The sequence below is a fragment of the Bombus vancouverensis genome, chromosome 5 (genome assembly GCF_051014615.1).
Source record: "Bombus vancouverensis nearcticus chromosome 5, iyBomVanc1_principal, whole genome shotgun sequence".
In the NCBI taxonomy this organism is placed as follows: Eukaryota; Metazoa; Arthropoda; class Insecta; order Hymenoptera; family Apidae; genus Bombus; species Bombus vancouverensis.
In genome coordinates, this window is record NC_134915.1 from 17562231 (window position 1) to 17580495 (window position 18265).

The window sequence follows — 18265 nt, forward strand, 5'->3', positions numbered from 1 at the left end:
GGATGGATATCGCATGGAACATGACGAGCCAAGGGGATGGAGAGAGGGTTAGAGTACACGAATATGTGTAAGTAAGTACACGCACGACAGTGGTAGAGGAACGAAGGCGGTCGGTAACCCTGGTTTATCTCAGCGGTTCTTCGTTTCTGTATCTCGACTGGTGCCATCTGTGTCTGTCGCTAAAAAATAAGCTTGTAAAATCGTAGATCCGTAGTTGTAAATCTACGATAATTCAGAGTTCCGCTCGTGGGACCAGGAAGAGGGAGAATGCGACGCGCGATTAGCTTTTACCATGGTAAAGTCGACGAACGTGTATCCGACGTTGTACCTGGAACGGTGTAAAAGGAAGGCGCGTCCACGCACGACCTACCCGTACCGAGAAGGATCCGTACGCGATGCAAGGAAAGAAAAGAAAAAGCGAGGCGAGGAAGAAAGGAAGGAAAGCAAATATTCCAGCGGACTGCTCGCCCTTCGAAAGAGGAAGGAGAGAATAAAAGAGAAACGTAGCGGTTAGGATCGTTAACGGCGTCTCCAACGAGGAAACAATGCCGACCATCTTTGCAACCAGTTCACGGAAGGGGGAACGACGATAAAACGAATATGAACTTACAAACTACGAACCTGCGAACGATACGTGAAAACGAATCGACGATCGACGATCATCCAAGTGTTATCGGTTACTATATAGGCAAGAACCTGCTACGTGTTTCTCGTTTCTCTGCGTCTGACGAATACGCGATCGTAAAAAGAGAACTAGCGCGCATCTATTCGGTTATATAGAGATATATAGCGTGGCGATCGTTGGGAATGGTCGAGTTGCCACCAAGTCGAATCCGTTCGAAGCTAATGCGACGCGGCTACGAGAATGCTAGGTGTCGAGTTTCTGTCGTGTTTTTTACCAAAATATGGTCGAACACGGTTCTATCCTCGGTCTCGTATTCGTTTAGCCCCATTAACTTTCCGACCAGCCTATCGGACCAACGTCCCGAAAAGGGAAAAAACGTTTATGAACCATGAAAGCTGCCAATTACGGCCGCGTATCTATAAATTAAGAAAATAGACTTTAGCGAGACACGAGAACGCGAGCGCAGCGATCGCCGCGACCTTACTGCTACTCGTCCACGCGACCCCCACGCTCGTGCATCTTGATAAAAAATGACATATTTGTTTCGGAGAAGAGCGTGCAACTCGCAACTCTCGGTAAAGTCCATGAGTTGCGATAAGAAAAGAGAAGAGAAGAGAAGAGAAGAAAAATGAGGAACGCCACATAAATTTCGCATCGATTTCAATCTTTATTTCTTAACATCCCTCGGATCTTTTACGTTCGAACGACGTAGATTCATAGCCGACGTTAAGCTTGCCTGTAACATCGTAAACAACTACACAGGCTGCCCAGAAATTTTCCACGTCCGTTTTTCCATTATTCCATTATTAAATGTTCCATTGTTCCGTGCGCCTCTGTACAGGATCAACTATGCCTGCAGTAGCTGTATCGGTCGTATTTACAGTTTACTCGCTCGTCTACTTTTGCTCGAGTTCTTGCGCGACGCTGCTCGTCTTTTAAGAAACACATCAGGAACCGTTGTACAAGTCGTAATTCCAATTCCAACTACCGTTCCATATGTCACCTTCTATCGATCGTTAATCATTTGTTCATTAACGTATGTCGACTTCTCTCTGTACCAAATGCTGTTACCCGTATAACCTTTTTTTATGTCAACGATATACGTTCAAGGTACGGTTGTTTGGACCCGTTGTACCGTATCCTTAATTATGCAAATTGCTACGCTGACCGCTTCGTCTGCCTTGCTAAAAATACTTCGTTTAAATGTATCTTGCGCCGACTTGTAGCGTGGGATTGTATTTCTTTAACGTATGTTTGTTTGATTTCCACGCGTGTACGCGTATAATCGGGCTATATAGTCTATGCCGGTAAACAACGTGATACTGCCCCATAATAAAATGAAATAACTAAACAATAAATTTCAACTTTGTTTTCTATTTCACGCGATATGTTCGCAGCCTCGTTCCGTGAACGAAACAGAACTAAACGGGACGAAATTCGATAACGACGTAAATACAGGCATGGGGAATTCTCTTTCGGTAAAAGCTTGCCACCGATGCATCCATCGAGATTTACGCAAGTCCGTTTCTTTCGTGCGGCTCTCGTGATACATGTCAGCCGTCACGAGCCGCGAAACAACGAAACGCAGACTGCGTGGCGTAACACGAGAAGGGAACCGATCGCGCTATGGGACATGCTCTTACCTCCCCTTGCTCTTTCTTTCCTTTACCCTTGACTAAAGCACGCTCGCCCTACGATTTTTTTTTTCTCTTACTTTTTTTCCTCCTTTTTCTTCAGCCCCGAACCAAGTGGCTAAGCGCCACTTTTAGCGCATCAACGTAGACGTTAACGTAAGCCGTTATCGATGCGACGGTAGAACGGACACAGTGACGGTCAACCGCACGGAGTTACGTAAGAAAAGTAGCCTTCTATAAGAACTTGTCATCAGTGTACGCGTATTACCTTTCTACGCGACGCGTAGTCAACGAATGACTACCTGTACGATGAAAATTATTATTATCGTTGTTATTAACGAGCTAAACCAGTTGGTTTAAGATAGGTTAAAGATTTGATGCGGACAAAGATAAATTACACGCGCAAATATATACGAGACAAAGTGGAGAAAGAGAGAAAGACGTTACTCGGAGCTTTGAAATTCACGATAAACATGAAAGCTGAAAGTATATTTAACTAAGTCAAGATAAACAACACTTTGAAATTGGTACTCTATGAATCTCAGTAAGTTGTATATTAAAGACTGTTTACCACGTTGATAACATTCATCCGTTCTGTAGTAATATAGTAATTCTGTAGAGATAATTATGTTGTATTTATTCATCGGCCGTGTTAAATTGTGTAAATCGATTTTGTAAAATTACCGTGCCTTTTCGTAACTCGTATTACATAAACCTCTTTCTGTCCGTCACTAACGAACGCTTTAAGAGATCTTCCAACGATAACAAGGACTACCTAAATAGATAGAATAGCGATGCCCACGGTTAACGAGGTAAACAATTCGACTTAGTTAAAATAGCCCTAGGTAGTAAAGTTTTACCGTGTAGAAGGGAGCAATTTCTCGGCGACCAAGGAATTTTTTTCTCTTTTTATTATTTAATTTCTACTTTATAATTTGTCCACCTGGACATTCGGTAAATCAGCGGTCTAGAATGTTCGTCTACTAGGTTTTCTTCCGTTACTCAATGCCGGAAGATTTAAGATTACTACGTCGTAGCTACGAGAGTCGAAAGACATAGGATGTGCACTATGTCTGGCAACGAGCATCGAACGTTGCATTAACGAGTGGATAAAGAAGCAAAATTTTGGAAATTTCGCGACCGTTGAATTCGTTTCCGAAAGTTAGAAACCTTCGTCGACGGATTGTACGTCAGCATGTTCGCTCGACGTTGTATCTGGATCGTAGAAATATTCGTATTGCGTATAATTTTCGCGTCGCGTCTTCTTCATTCGGAAATCGATCGAACATATCGATAAAAATGTGACGCGACGTAATATTTTCTCGAAACATACTTGCGAATAAAGTAAAATAAGAACGAGTAATTTCCGCTTGCAAAAGCGCTTTATTTACAAAACTACGTATTTACAGGAAACATTGTGCATAATAAGCGTCGAGATCGACGCGTATCGACCCACTGATCTGCCCGGTTTAAATATAATTTCGTTGGATCGAGTTCACGGCAACGATGGGAGCGAGCATTCGAAGAGAAGATGAAACATATACATTATACGTTACATACATACACGGTCGGGGCGAGTGAGTTATGTATATAGCCGGCGAGCCACATAGCTAACGAGAGAATGAGTTAGCGAGGCAGAAAGAGAGAAAAGGAGGCAGAGCGAGAAGGAAACAAGTGCGTGAAGACGCAGAGGGAGCGCAACGCTAATAAATCAGTCGTCGAAAGGTCGAAGGTCGTCAGCAGTGCTCCACTATATTCACATCGAGACGGTAATGGGGTATTAAGACGGGGCGATTTTCGAGTTAATTTTCTAGCGTTCGCCCGCAGCTGTGAATAAGAAACGGTTGATTAGTATAGCCTTAGTCGTTCGAAGCAAGCGTCGCTCGCCGATTTTTCTCAATTACGTGGTCGTCTGAAAGATAAATCGTATCTGGAAATCAGCTTGGCGAATATCGAAGCGACGTCGAGGATCTTATCGCGCGAACGACTTCCCTCGCGATCTGCGTTTCGAAGGATGGCAACGAGCCGTCAAAATAAACAAATAGTCGGGTTTCGTCGTCCTCTTACTTGGGAGAACGACGAAACTGGGTCCGTACGGGTCAGTTTAGAAAACGGTACTCGTTCCTTTGTCCTTGTACAAACGAGGCGCTTCGCGTGTTTACGGTCAAGTGAAAAAATCAGGGTTGAGGCAATGCGTTTTCTCGAATCGTCTATACGCACGTTTACGTTTTAGATTTCATGGAAACGCGTTCTTCTCCTTTGATATTTGCCAATAGCTTTTAACTGCACCAATTACCACGATTATACGAACGTAATAAGAAACAACAACTGGCACGACTACAAAAAAATGGAAATAGAAATGCAACGATGAGAACAAGGATAAACAGAACAGGGATGATAATAATAAAAAAAGATCGGTATATATAACCGACGTCGTAGGTGAACGAATGAGAGTGTGGGGTGGGCGAAAAATTGTTTGCGTAGCAGGCAAACAGGCAGGCAAGCAAAGCACAGGCAAAGCAAGCAAGCAAAGCGGCAGGCAAGGCGGCAGGCAAGCAGGCTAACAGGCAAGCAGGCAAGAGAGGCGGACGGGTGGGTAGGTTTACGGTATTCGCCGGTCTGCCATCGAGCAGCAGTTTTGACGTCACATCCTGCGCGCGGGCGGACATCCGGTTTCACTGCCGGACTCCTGTCCCCGAGCGATAACAAAATCTACGTTTGTCAAGGAAAGAGAAAGAAACGTAGAAAAGGAACGAGCGGTCGTTCGATGCCCGGGACGAGACCAGGGGAGGACGAATAGTTTCCGTTACCCTTTTCAACTTGCCGACCTTTAAATCGTTTTACCACCACCCGATACGTGCGAGTTTCTTTCCGCGAAAGGACGAAAGACAAAACGCCTCGTTTCTTGGTCGATGATGGTCGATTGTTCGGCCAAACAATGAATCAACGTTCCAACGATAAACTTGGCGTCGCGTGACGTCGTATCGCGTCTCGTCACATCGCGTCACGCTGCATCGTTGAATCGCGCAATTCCGACTCGGTAATTAACAAAATTAGCCCTCCAAACGTACGAGCGTGTTGTAGAGATACGCGCGATGAGAGAAGGAAAGTTGTTGCACTGGAGAATCGCGGATCCGTCCCCGCTTGGAATCCCACAGGGATTAACCGATGGACAGAAAACGTTCCTTGTCTTTCCTCGACCATTCCTCGCTTCCGTGTTCTTACTCCAGCGAGAGACCTGCAGACTCTCTCTTTCTCTCTCTCTCTCTCTCTCTCTTTCTCTCTCCGACAAAGGGTGTAACGTTTGGGTAACAAAGCCGCGCGTAAACTACGGATACGTGGTCGCACGTACAGTTTTTCGTCCAGCGAGACGACCGACCAAGCTTTTCGAAAGGACAACCGCAAATATTTGTCTCCTTATTATTTTACTGTCCTGTTCCATCGGATTACCATCGGTTTGCACGTTGCGATCATTCACTTCCCACGTTCCTTTCGAAGATTCGGAAGAGTAAAAATTCCTGACACGCGTTACATCGTGCGTACTTGACGTCGTGCCACGCTGTCGTTTCCGACGAACTCCTTGTAACGGAGAAAATTTGTTCGACGGAGCGAATTTTGTTTTCACGGAAATAACCGCGATGGCTTCTCGACCGGCGCTTTCAGTACGGTTATGGAAATCTTTCCGAAAACCGCGTGACCAGAGTCAACGTCTCCTAGATTTTTCACTACGTTTACAGAATACCAAAGGTACGGGGAGGGGACGCAACGACGTTGCTCCATGAGTCTCTCCGTGATGAAGCAAGGTTGCGCACTATCAAGGGTTTAACTAGGCAAAGGTTAAGGCAGCCTCACCAACACCGTGATTCGCCTAATCTACAGTCAATTATCTGACTTTCACTGTGTCTGGGGAAGGCTCTGCTTGGGAAAAACAGTGTGATTCGCGGAAAACGCGTGGTGATCCGGCAATCTGTTGGCGTAAGAGTGCCGATTTCGATAATTTTACCGCAGCTACGAACTAGTGGTTGAAATCGTTCGAACCGCGAGTAACAGATGGCATTAGTTCGTCATTCGCCGCTGGAAAAGGTTCGCGAATATTCAGTTGGCGGATTTCTGATGGGCCTATTCTATCGTTCACGTTCGTACAACGCGCGTTTGCCGATGTATCGTTGAGAGATACCGATCGTAGAAATCGTAGAACGAGCGAAGGATCAAGAACGGCGAAAATGTACGACAGTTCGTGGAAGAAAAAGAAAAGAGAGAAGTAAGAGGAGACAAACTCGTGGAATTAGGACGAGCCGCTTTCAGTCGAAGGGTTGGCAAGTTTGAACGTATGAAACCGATGAACCGATCTCGCGTCTGGTACGCGTAGATAACCGGCCGTACAACTCGATGGGGGCGTTTTCGGGGCGGTGTTCGCGTTCCTAAGGGACTCGCGGCTCGGTGCACGTTTTCCCCGCGGGAAAACCAGAGACGACAACATACCGAACCCGTTCTCCGCTCGTTCGAAAACCATTCCTACTCGCACGGCGTTCGACTCGTCCGGCGTCCTCGCGATAACACCCGCATCCACGTACGGCACGAAACGGCAAACCTGCCAACCATACGAAACACCACTCGCTCGCTTCATCTTTGACCCCAACTTTCTGTTTCCGTTGTTCGCTTCGTACGTGGGAAAATAACCTCTTTTTCTCTCTTACCGTCGATCGTCCCATCGTCGTTTCGACGATCACGACGATCGCCAACGAATACGCCGATTTCGTCTCTCGATTACGAACGTACATGTTCGCCTACGCTCCGTGAGGATTGTTCAGCTGCCTCTTTCAACGTGACAATAAAAGAACCGCGTTTGCAAAGGACTCGTGTGCGAGGCACACCCCTATAAACGTGCTCGCAGGTGGCCACACCGTGTTCTCGACGGAGGAACGTGTCGTGTACGTGCCTAGACGGTTTCTCTCTTCCGCACTCTCTTACGATCCGCTAGAATCGCCCGATCGAGCAAAAACATTTCGCAGAGCTAACGAAAGCGTCGGCCGAACAGCTTGGCGCCAAACGAGAGGAAGAAGAGGAGGAAAAAGAAGAAGAAGGAGAAGGAGAGAAGGGAGGAATGTTAAAGGAGCAAGAGAAAGAAAAGAATGCCAACAATGTCGCGGTTTATCTGCGCGTCCTTGGCTAATCTCTGTCCATGAAAGATTACCCTATCACCGGGAATTGTGCTGTGTCTCCGACGCTCGATATACGTAAGCGTTTCTATCACCTCCATCGTCTCTATCGCCTCTATCGCGCCTCTATCGTTTTCATGTTCTCCCTCCTGCACTCCAAAAGTATACTCCACCCCTTATCCATAAAAGCTTTCTTCCGCCTCCCATCCTCTTTCTCAGACGTTCGACAGATCCTTCTCGGATCGCAGCCGATCGACTCGGCAAATCTGTTCGACTCGCCAGCTAGAAGACTAAAAGTCGGTACCGAATATCGATGTATCGCGATGGGCACGCGCTCGCGCTCTAAGACAGTCCGACAACGCGATCGGTGGCCGTACGACGAAATATTTCTAGATTCTCGATCGACGTTCTCTCTGTTGACGTTCGCGCTCGCGACGAATAACGTGGCTGAAACACGTGCGAACGTGTAGTTTTAGATGCGCAACGTTAAGAAAAAAGTGTGCAGACGGAGAAGATCTAAGGACGGAGAGGCGAAACGAAGCTCGGAAGGACGAAACGATCGTGCACGTTTAACTTGCAACGAATAGAACGTATTTCTAACGCGTGACCAGGAATTGGCAAGAATTCGAACGCAAACACGATACGTTACGCTATTCGTTTTTCGAGTCAGGCGTGCGGCGTAAGTACGGCACGCGGGAAGGAGAGCCGCGGGAAAGTACGAGGAGTGGCAACCGTGGTGACGGTGACGGTGGCAATGCTGGTGGTGTGGTGGTGTGGTGGTGTGGTGGTGATGGTGGTGGTAGTGGCAGCAATCGTGGTGATGACGATGACGATGGCCGTCATGGTGGCAGCGGCAGCGGAAAGTAAACGCGGACCAAGACCAACGAGGGAGGAGGAAACGAGGCTAAGCAGGACGATGCGCGTTACGTTGGGTCATGCTGCGAAGCGTTATCGCAGACCGGCGGTCGGCCGATACCTTATCTGGAGTAGTTGCACACCGACAGTGGCTCCCAACTTACTGGAATCGTGATTCCACTCATTTTTTTTTTTTTCATTTTTACTTCTTGTCACAGAGCAAAGCGAAAAATGGTTCGCTACGTCGAATTGATGCATTCGATGGAAATTATCGTCGCGACGATGCGAAACGGAACTAAGGAGAGCGAGGGGCAAGCAGACCGGAGAGACAGAGCAGAGTCTGCAATTAAAAACAAGAGAAACGTTCGACGTAGACGGCTAACGACGTAGACTAACGCGAAAAGGACGTTCGCAAAGCAAACGCTCTTTATCTAAATATTGATTCGCGATGATCGCGTACCGTTCAATCGCTTCGAAACCCGATCACGGATTTGGATCTGGAATAGGCAAAATTAGAGAGAGTGGGCGGACCGATACAACGATGCCAAACGTTTCTTCGTTGAAGAACAATGTGCCGCGAGATAACTCGTAGGTACGTCGTAGCTAATACACATGCTGCTCGATGGAACAACCATTATTCCACCTAGCACGCAGTCGAGATAGAAGACAACGCGCGCATCGGATATCGTGTCGCATCGAAATTAGCGGACGCGAAAGTTTATTTCGTTTTATCTTTATTTATTTGTTTGAACTGGAAGTAAAGTGTAGCCTTTGGCGTAGAAAATAACAAAAGTAAGAGGAGTGTTAACGTTAACGTATGGATATACATGTATAAGTTAAAGATGTAGATACAAGCATGAAATAAATTAAAACGAACAAAATAAAGAGACTAAGGTTTGTACGAACAGACGCATCCTGGAACGAGAGGACTTGACGCGATTTAGCACGCGATGGATACGATTAACGTAAGCATAAGTTGCGCCATGTTGATTAACGCGAAAGAAATTATTGTTTCTAAGACGCCTTGAGGGAACAAAATCAGATGCTACTCCGATATCCGCAATATCTTTTGGTTTACGATCGATCGATCGATCGTTATGACCTTCCGCGTGGACACCGATTTACCACGTTCTTTTAATTTTTTACGACGAGAGAGAAGAAAGACGAGCAGAGAACGAGCTACTCGAACAGAGAAAGACGAGCACGCTCGCTCTTTTTTCCGTCTTATCGTTAGAGGAAAAACTATATTTCCGATTTGCAGATATATAGTATCAAAGTCTATTACGAAGAATGACGTCGCCGGCGACGGATATTAAAGTAAATAAAACGTATGTCCGTCTTTTAGCTTGCTAGCCTTCTAATGTTTCGGCCTTCGTAATCGTTGCAAGCATACGTATATACGCGCGTTAGTTTATTCTTTCGACTAATGGCAGTCCAAGTAACCTTGAACACGCTACGTATGCACGTAAAAATCAGCTCGCGAACGTAACGGTACGCTTGGTGAAAAATACGCGATGAAAAATAAACGAGCGAATCTATTTAAATTGGACTGTTCGATACCGATGGAAGCGGCGAATAGCGAATAAGCAGTAAACGTAAGTAAGTAAGTAAGTACATATACGTATACGTAGCGAGTTTAAGCGAGCAACTCGAGCAACGTAGCTCGGAATATTTCGCGATCGTTCGCGAGTTACGATTTCTAACCGAGCGAACCGTTTCGAGAAACTCGAAAACAATAGGCAACCAAACGGATCGTAAATAACACGGTATGCGGTATGCGCTAGCTATAGGATACGTGGTATGGGGTATAGGGTACGCGGTGTATGGGATATGTAATCGCTACTTGGCCGACTCTTGAATGGCAGAAGAGGAAGGTTGTGTTTAACGACAACGAATCTCGATACGAGATCGATCTAATCGCGATACCAGAACGAAAACTCGCCACACCGAACCTATATGTCTATCTCGTACGTCTATCGAATTTCTGACGGTCTCTGCATACAAAACTAAGCGAGATAATCGCGCCAGGTCATATCGAATGGAATAAGAAACGAATCGTAAGATTCGAAGAGATGCTTCTCCACCAAATCTTGTTATCGTTGTTCGGTTTTGCGTATTACGCAATTCGCGCCATGTTGTTGCATCGACAACAGGACCGTCTTTATGCAGCGTCCTCTCGCGTATTCGCCAAATTATAACCACCTATCGTTGAAAGCTGAGAACTAAAAACGGATACCGACGTGTCGGTCGAAGCAAAGAAAATCCAAGAAACGAGATCCGCGCACCGAACTCGATTCTTCGATTAGTTTCAAAGGATCGCTCCGCCGTTTTCGAAGGGCTACTACGAGCGATTTGATCGAACAACGGGTGGAATTAAGGCGGAGCGAGCCGAGAGAAAGGAATTCTTTTCAACCGCGTTAGCGACTAACCATTCGCAGCGTTTCATCGTAGCGGCCATTTTCGAACATCCATGATACAGCGCATCCTCCTCCTTTTTCTCCTCCTCTTTCTTCTCTCGTCGTTACCTGTTGCGTGCCGATACCGGCTAAACAGCACCGATAATCTACGAATAACGTATCGGTTATCGAGATATCGCGACACGCGGTAGTCCCTTCTAAACTGATTCTTTCCGCGGATCGTTTATCGAGCACGAAGGGCTATTGGAATTTTTTTTTTTTTTGAATTTATGAAAACGCCTACATACACGAGCAAACTGCACGGCAACGAATTGATTTAACGGGTAACTTTCAACGCTAGTACGCTAATATCGCGCTATTGTTGCGTACATTGACCCATGACGACGCAACACGTCCATCGTATGGTAGAAAAACTGTGATAACAGGATTGGACTTGGACCCTGTAAACTAACATTGGAACTTTGCGTTCACAGCTTTTACGCTCGAAAAATTCCATCTCTCGACGACGATCCTCGTCTTTACCAGCCAATTTCAATTGCTACTGCGACTTTAATACGATGTTTGCCACGTATCTCGTATCTCGTATCTCTGAACGTCGTATCGCATCCGTCCAAGAGCCGACGTCGATTAAAAATAGAAAAAGTTTGCTGAAAAACTCCGTTTCCATAAAAACGGAAGGAAAATAAAAAATTTGCCGATATTTAGACCAGCTTTAAAAACATGGTCGAACGTGCAAATAATACCGCGTTACGAACTTAACCGTACCTCGTTCCCTTTTTCTTCCTACTTTACTCGGGTTCGTTCGACCTGAATGATTATACCTAAATACATTGGACAAATTTTCAAAATTCCACGAAAAAATCTTGGTAGGGTTACGTCGTCTTGTTTAGGATATACGATATCGGTATATCTGATACGCGGCTCGTCGAGTGTCAATTATCGAACTATATCGAAAATATTTCGAAATTTATAGGCGGAAAAGAAAAGAAAAACAAGAGAATAGCACAGATGAGGAATAGTCCCGGCGTCCTGGCGTCGCGTCGCGTCGCGTCGTATCGAATCTATGGCCGTTCACGAAAATCTCGTAGGCCGATTCGCAAACGCAAACGCAACGACGACAGTTATTAACGCGTACATCGCGTTATCGTCACCAGTAATAGAATTATCACTCTGATATCCAACGTATATACATCCCCCACGATCGGCCCCAGGTTTCCAGTGACTCGCGGACCACCGCGGCCCGTTGTTAACCGATTCTTTCCGACGCTCTCGAAACTCGTGCAGTCTCGCTTTGTTCTTTTCTTTTTCTTTTTTTTTTTTTTTGTTTTCCTCTCCATTCTCGTTTTGTCACCTTCCCTCCAAAACTATTCTCCAAACATTCCTTCATTTATTCGATCAACGGACCGCGAATCGTTTCCAATCGCTCGCTAACCGTTAGTGTCTGCCGACCCGCTAAATCGATCAAACACGGATCGCGAAATCACCAAATCAGTACGCTCACCGTATTCGTTGATGTGTCGTCGATGTTTCGCCATTTCTCCACGAATTTCATCATCGGATTTCCTACTCTTCATCCCTCTCCCGTTTCTTGATGTCGGTACCGCGCGAAGCCAAACTCCTCCGCTGGACGAATCTTCGATCGAATCGTTCTCGAAACTTCGACAACTCTTCGAAGCTCGAATCTCGAATCGAACGTTGCTTCGCGCGTTACTTTTTTCGTGTCACACTTGTATACTCGTAATACTACAGTCGAGGTTAGAAACTCGTTGGCTATCACGATTGCTTGTACTTTCACAGAACAAGTGACATAAACGGGAATTTACAACACAGCCAACACTTGTTTAACCGCTGCAAATCCCAACGATATACAAATTATTTTATTACTCGCAGTTCCTTCAAAGGTTCCTTCGAATTTCACCGTTTGCCGATTAGGATCGTGTACGCGTTGACCACTGTTCTAAGATCGGTAGCGAGGCTGGTGTGCATTATGTACACAGAGGAGACCAGTGAGCAGAGTGGAGCTAACAAAGAGAGCACTCGACGAAAAGAACGACAGAGCGAGAAAGCGAAAGAGCGAAAGAACCGATAGAGTGAGAATGAGAGCATGCATAACGGAGTTGTATGCATGTGCATATACATGTGTGTGTATGTGTGTGTGCATATGTGTGTGTGAAAGAGAGAGAGAGAGAGAGAGAAATAGAACTCTGTGGATGGTCGAATCAAATCGGATGGAGTTAAATCGATTCAGCCTAATGGTGTTCGATCCAATCGGATTGGATCGTATCGAGTTAGATCTAATCGAATCGAGTCTTGATCGACTTGAGTCGAATCGGATTGCGCGTGTCAGCCAGGCACGAATCCGAATGCGTTGCGCTTCAATTTCGAAGAAAACGAGGCGACCAAGATGAACAAATTTTCGAAAAGAGTAAGAAAGCTGACGGCAAATACTAAGGCTCGAAAGGACTAAGTTTTGGCCTAACCGGGGAAGCCCCGATTCCCCTGCGATCGACAACTTGTTCGCATTCTACGGTGGGGATATCGCGAATAGCACCAAGGAAAACTGCACACCATCAATTCGATCGCATCGTCGTTGATCGATTTGGATCGACGCTGTTCGTATACGCGCCTCGTGCACGTTCGCGTTCCATGACACACGTCGATCCTCGCGAAAAGCGCATGCGCCGCTTCCTTTCTTTTCCAACGTGTTTTTCTTATCAATCGTACGCGTATATACGTACATATATGCAAACGTATACCAATAAACATATATAGTCGCTGCTTCTCCTCCATTACCTCGCCCCTTCGTCAACTCCTCGTTCTCCTTATCATTATCCCTGCCGGTTTCCCTCCTACTCTTTTACCCTCTTTTTTTCCTTCCCCTTCTTCTCCTTCTCTCGATCCACGATACCTCCACCCCATCCATCTACCTTTGTGCCTTTGTGTGTCTAATTAGTTTACGCTGCTGCCCTTCCAACCTCAATTATTAATCTCGTCGTGCTACAAATAATACACAGCAATCGAATTAATATTCCTCGAATGCCCTTCGACTAGTATTTCAATGAAATATTTAGACGAGTTGCACGTCTAACCAACGCGCGCAAATACGTAACAAGAATACGTAACAATACGAAGATTCACAAAATAGTCGACGTCGGTTACTTATTGACATAAGTTTTCCCTTCGATATGAATCTTTCAAGTGACTCATGGAGCTTCTTTTTTCCTTGAACCTAGCTTACGTGCTTTACATAACCAAATTACCAATTTTAGCCCTATACCCATAAACACCTTTTCAACGGTCTTTCCAAATCTTTCCAAAATTTCAACAACAACCGACCGATGATAACAATACAAATGACTATGTAAGTTTGCATATATATTAAATGTATATATAGGTACTGTACATATATAGAAAAAAAACACGACCATCTTTTAGCAATTTCGGTGTTCATTGTTTGTAAAAATGACTCACGTTGTCCTATGACCTCTTATAGTCTATACATTCGTGGGTTTTACGATACTCCATTCCTTCAGTGAAATACGTATTGTCCTATAGACTGTTTCTGCAAGTGTTGATCGTACTCTCTTTGCTTTGCTCGGTCACGATTCGATAACGCGTTACCGGAAGCTATGCATGTATACCGAAACTCAAGGACAATCATGTTCATTCATCCGTCTTTGGCAAGATCAATCATATGGATCAATGGGTACTAATCCAATTCATCCTCCCTATACATATAACACGCTACAACCAGAAAACATGAATTCAGGTAGTGATGCACTTCTAGCGAATAATGCGCGATATTTCATATTTTATAGTTCATAAAAAAATTCGCTGAACGGAAAAATGAAAGTTACGCATGCACTTGGTTTAGTCGTGCTCTTAAACTCCATACCGCGCTGTACACGGCTAAGCTCGTGTTGCCAGCCTCTCTTAACTTTTCTGCTGATCGCTTATTGTATTCGTCGAGAAACAATCAACATCTCCACGCAAGCTTAACTCCATTTATACAAACCAGTTTGCGACACGAATAAATAGGCTAAGACGATTCGCAACAGCGGAAATTCATTGTTATTCTTAAGTTTAGCCTACATTTTTTTCTTAAGCTAGTATAGTGTGCATATATATATATATATATATATATATGCGCGTGTATACTTATGCTATTACTCAGATAAATATAAATCTTTAGCGTAAGAAAATCTTGATCGGTTATCGCGAGAATGTACGTTTCATCGACAATTCTACGTCCAAGTCTCGATAAACGATACGTTACATGACAATTTCATTTCAAATCTTAGCGTGTTCTTAATCAATGAATCCGCTCATAGATGTTTCTTCTTTTCTCTCTCTCTCTCTCTCTCTCTCTCCCTCCCTCCCTCCCTCCCTCCCATCCTTCCCCATTCTTCTATTTGCTATCCCCAAACTGTCGAGTAAACGAGCAAAATATTACTGTTACCGTATTACGGTTGTATTTTTTGTTCAATATGAGAACAACTCGTGTTATTAGCTTAAAATAAAGATGGGCGATTAGAGAGTCAAAGGTCAACATCGTTAAACGATATGAGTGCGCGCTGCTTTATTTTTCCAAACGTATTTGCATCAGTATACGTAAGCACGGCAAAGCAAGAACAAAGTGTATCGTAACCAATTGATAATACTGCTCGGTATTTAAGTCGATATTTCTACGGAGCTCGTGTTCCACAACGATGCTTGTATACTATTTATTCTTTTGCTTTAGTTTACGTTGTACTTACACGCTCTCTACCGGTATGGATAGAATTATTGAATCAAAGAAAACTGAATAACGAGTCGATAAATTGCAATACATACACGTATATCAGAGCGTAGAATTTACTCGAGATATAAAGCTTTTTCCTCGAATAAGGGTTCTACAAATTACAATAAATAACATATTAAAAATAGTTTCATCCTATAACGTAAAATTTATTATACTTTTATATAATTCTGTTCGATTCCAAAGAAATTTTTCGTTTAATACACCTTTTTCTACTATGAACGATTATATATCTTTCTATGACCTCTGAATTAATCCTGTTGCGTATGCGTATAACAAAATACATGTGTATTTTCGAAAATAAAAAATGCTGACAGTATCGTTCACGTTACTGTACAAGCGCGTTTCTTTATATTCGGAGAACAGACATGATCGCGATGAGATCGTCACATACTTTACGTCTTTTATCGAATGTCACTTATCTCGGAAAATTTACAAGCCACAACTCTCGGTCGACGAACGATTGAACACATTGATCAACCCCGACAAATCATGTATAAAGGGAATAATGAAGACAGCATGCCTTAAAGTGAAGAAACATACACAATTAGGAAAACCTGTTGATACGGTGTTTCTTTAATAAAAAATAAACAAACAAAAACGATCTTATATAAACACGATGCCGAGCAGATGAGGTAATCAACAAATAGAAGGGAATCAGGTTGGATATTCATCAATTGTCGATATTAGTTACAAGTTTCTTTTGAGTAGAATCCTCAAAAGCTGTGGTACTCCATTGTTTTCCTTCCTGACATTTAACTAGATTATGTATGCGATTCGCACTCTTCTACGTGCTACTCTTAACCAATTATCAATCCACAACCCAGTCTAAACTGCGGCTTACTATGATTTATCATACCACTTAAAGCAAATGTAAATGGTAATGGTTGTAATTTTTTCTCCAAAACAGCACCCACTGTCCAATTCGTATCTATAGTTCCTATAATATAATAAATATAATGAATATAATAAAAATGCGCTTCGAAAATGAACGTACAAACAAACGAACGAAAAAAGGAATGAAGGAACAAAATAGTATAAGAATGTAAACGAATTAACGATAGAATAAACAATCTAGAACTAGCAACTACGTGCTCTATCATACCTCTAAATATTAAATCAGCTTTGGGTAAATCGACTTGGTAAGCAATAGCTCCGGTAGATTCTTGTATTCGGCAATTAATTTCCAATTCTACACCAACTTGCAGCTGCTGACTAGCTTTTTGATGGAAACACAAATGACATCCAGATAAACCTATTGAGAAACGATTTTGTTATTAGTTATGAATTATTTCGCAATCTTACGGCAGGCGACCATATTATGATTATTGGGTTCATCGGGAGTATTGCCTTTAACGCACCTAAACTACCACTAATTGTAGAGTCTCCGTTCGTATACCTTCCAGCGGCTGAGAGAACAGCGACTTGACCTCCTGGTACAGCAGGGCCTCGTTGACAAGCGAGTTCTCCACCCAACGCGACAGATGGAGTTATGCTTTGAAGATAATGCATTACGAAAACGCCTAAAAAAACAATTCGTTCCGTACCATAATCGTTTCTAAAATTTTACATAATCGATCTTTACCTCGAGCGCTTACCAGAACCATTAAGTATGTCCGGATTACCCAAAGTCAAAGAGACTGTATACGCGTCACCGCGATAATCCGTTGTCATTTGAACAGCAGTAAATTTACTTTTGTGTACTTGAGTAGCTAATTTTCCTCTTAACCTTTCGCCAAACTGATGAATAATATTAGCATTAAGATTCCCAGTTGGATCGATATCACCCAGTAACACTGGATAAGCTTCCGAAGGTACTGGTTGCTGAGTACCAACATAAGTTGCACCAAACCTGAACATATTCGACCATTAGTATCAGTTGTTGACCATCCGTTTCCAAATAGTACCCAACTTTATTCATAATTTCAACCACACCTATATCCAGATTGTGCAATGGAACTCATGCTTATCGTATGTGATATTTGGAAATGATTACTAAGACCTTTATTAAACATCAGCTTCGCACCCTCAAAGTTTGCGGGAAATACATCTACGATTAAATTAATATTTAAATACATGTATATACAATTGTTTTCGTAACAATAATTTTAAAATAAGACTAAGAATAATAAAAAAGAAGAATAATCAAAAGAAAAAAGATTAATACATCGATTACGTGAAAATGGATCGAATAGATACATGGGTACCTTACCTTTACATTTCTTATGAAGATCCTCGATTGTACCAGGATTTTTCAAACCGTCGGAAAATTTGTTAGACGACTGCAGTGACTCGGAAGAATCTGGTTTTTCTAAATTTGGTAGTAAACCTGAGGTTGGAGGTGGCGGCGAAGGTGGAGGAGGTACAGAGGCTGCCAGTACGTTTCCCATTTTTCTCGATTTTATGGCTAAGAATTTTAATAATTTTGCTTTTTTCTCTGTACAATACTCTAATGTTTCATTCGGTATCAATTCTCACGCAAAAACGTTAAATATTTACTATATATACACAAAAATCGTTAATGAAAAATCTGCCGATTAAAGGAAACAGCGTGCTTCTACCTAAGCCGCCATTTGTAAAAGACAGCCACTACCGCTCAGAGCATGGAAATTCTCTTTTCCTCGAAATATCCCTATTAAAGCATGATATATATTATAAGTAAATACTTATCAGGCAACCGGATAACTTACAAATGGAAGTACGCGTCACGCGTACTATTTCCTTATCCTGATTGGTTGTACGTTGCAATTATCGATATATATATTTATTTCTTCTCA

General features: G+C 43.5%; 2 protein-coding genes across 2 annotated transcripts in view; both read right to left on the reverse strand.

The window, feature by feature from the left end:
- Positions 1-13133, reverse strand: part of LOC117158556 (uncharacterized) — a 32242-nt gene extending 19109 nt beyond the window's left edge. The window contains exon 1 of the mRNA XM_033337595.2: positions 12192-13133. Within this exon, the coding sequence (XP_033193486.2) occupies positions 12192-12264 (73 nt within the window). The 5' untranslated portion in view covers positions 12265-13133. The remainder of the gene's footprint in view (positions 1-12191) is intronic.
- A 2902-nt stretch (positions 13134-16035) lies between these two features.
- On the reverse strand, positions 16036-18083 carry LOC117158564 (Translocase of outer membrane 40). Its single transcript, XM_033337620.2, has 6 exons — positions 17701-18083; positions 17424-17538; positions 17087-17340; positions 16850-17011; positions 16594-16743; positions 16036-16428 (listed from the first exon to the last, which is right to left on the reverse strand). The coding sequence occupies exons 1-6, from the start codon at positions 17876-17878 to the stop codon at positions 16289-16291; spliced, it is 999 nt and encodes a 332-aa protein (XP_033193511.1). The 5' UTR covers positions 17879-18083; the 3' UTR covers positions 16036-16288.
- Between the last annotated feature and the right edge of the window lie 182 nt (positions 18084-18265).

Excerpts from the sequence above, each read along its gene's own strand:
- LOC117158564 (XM_033337620.2), bottom strand. The coding sequence starts at position 17,878 with ATGGGAAACGTACTGGCAGCCTCTGTACCTCCTCCACCTTCGCCGCCA. Across the intron at positions 17,341-17,423 it reads ATTGCACAATCTGGATATAG|GTTTGGTGCAACTTATGTTG; the intron begins GTGTGGTTGAAA and ends GAATATGTTCAG. Across the intron at positions 16,429-16,593 it reads AGCTGATTTAATATTTAGAG|GAACTATAGATACGAATTGG; the intron begins GTATGATAGAGC and ends ATTATATTATAG.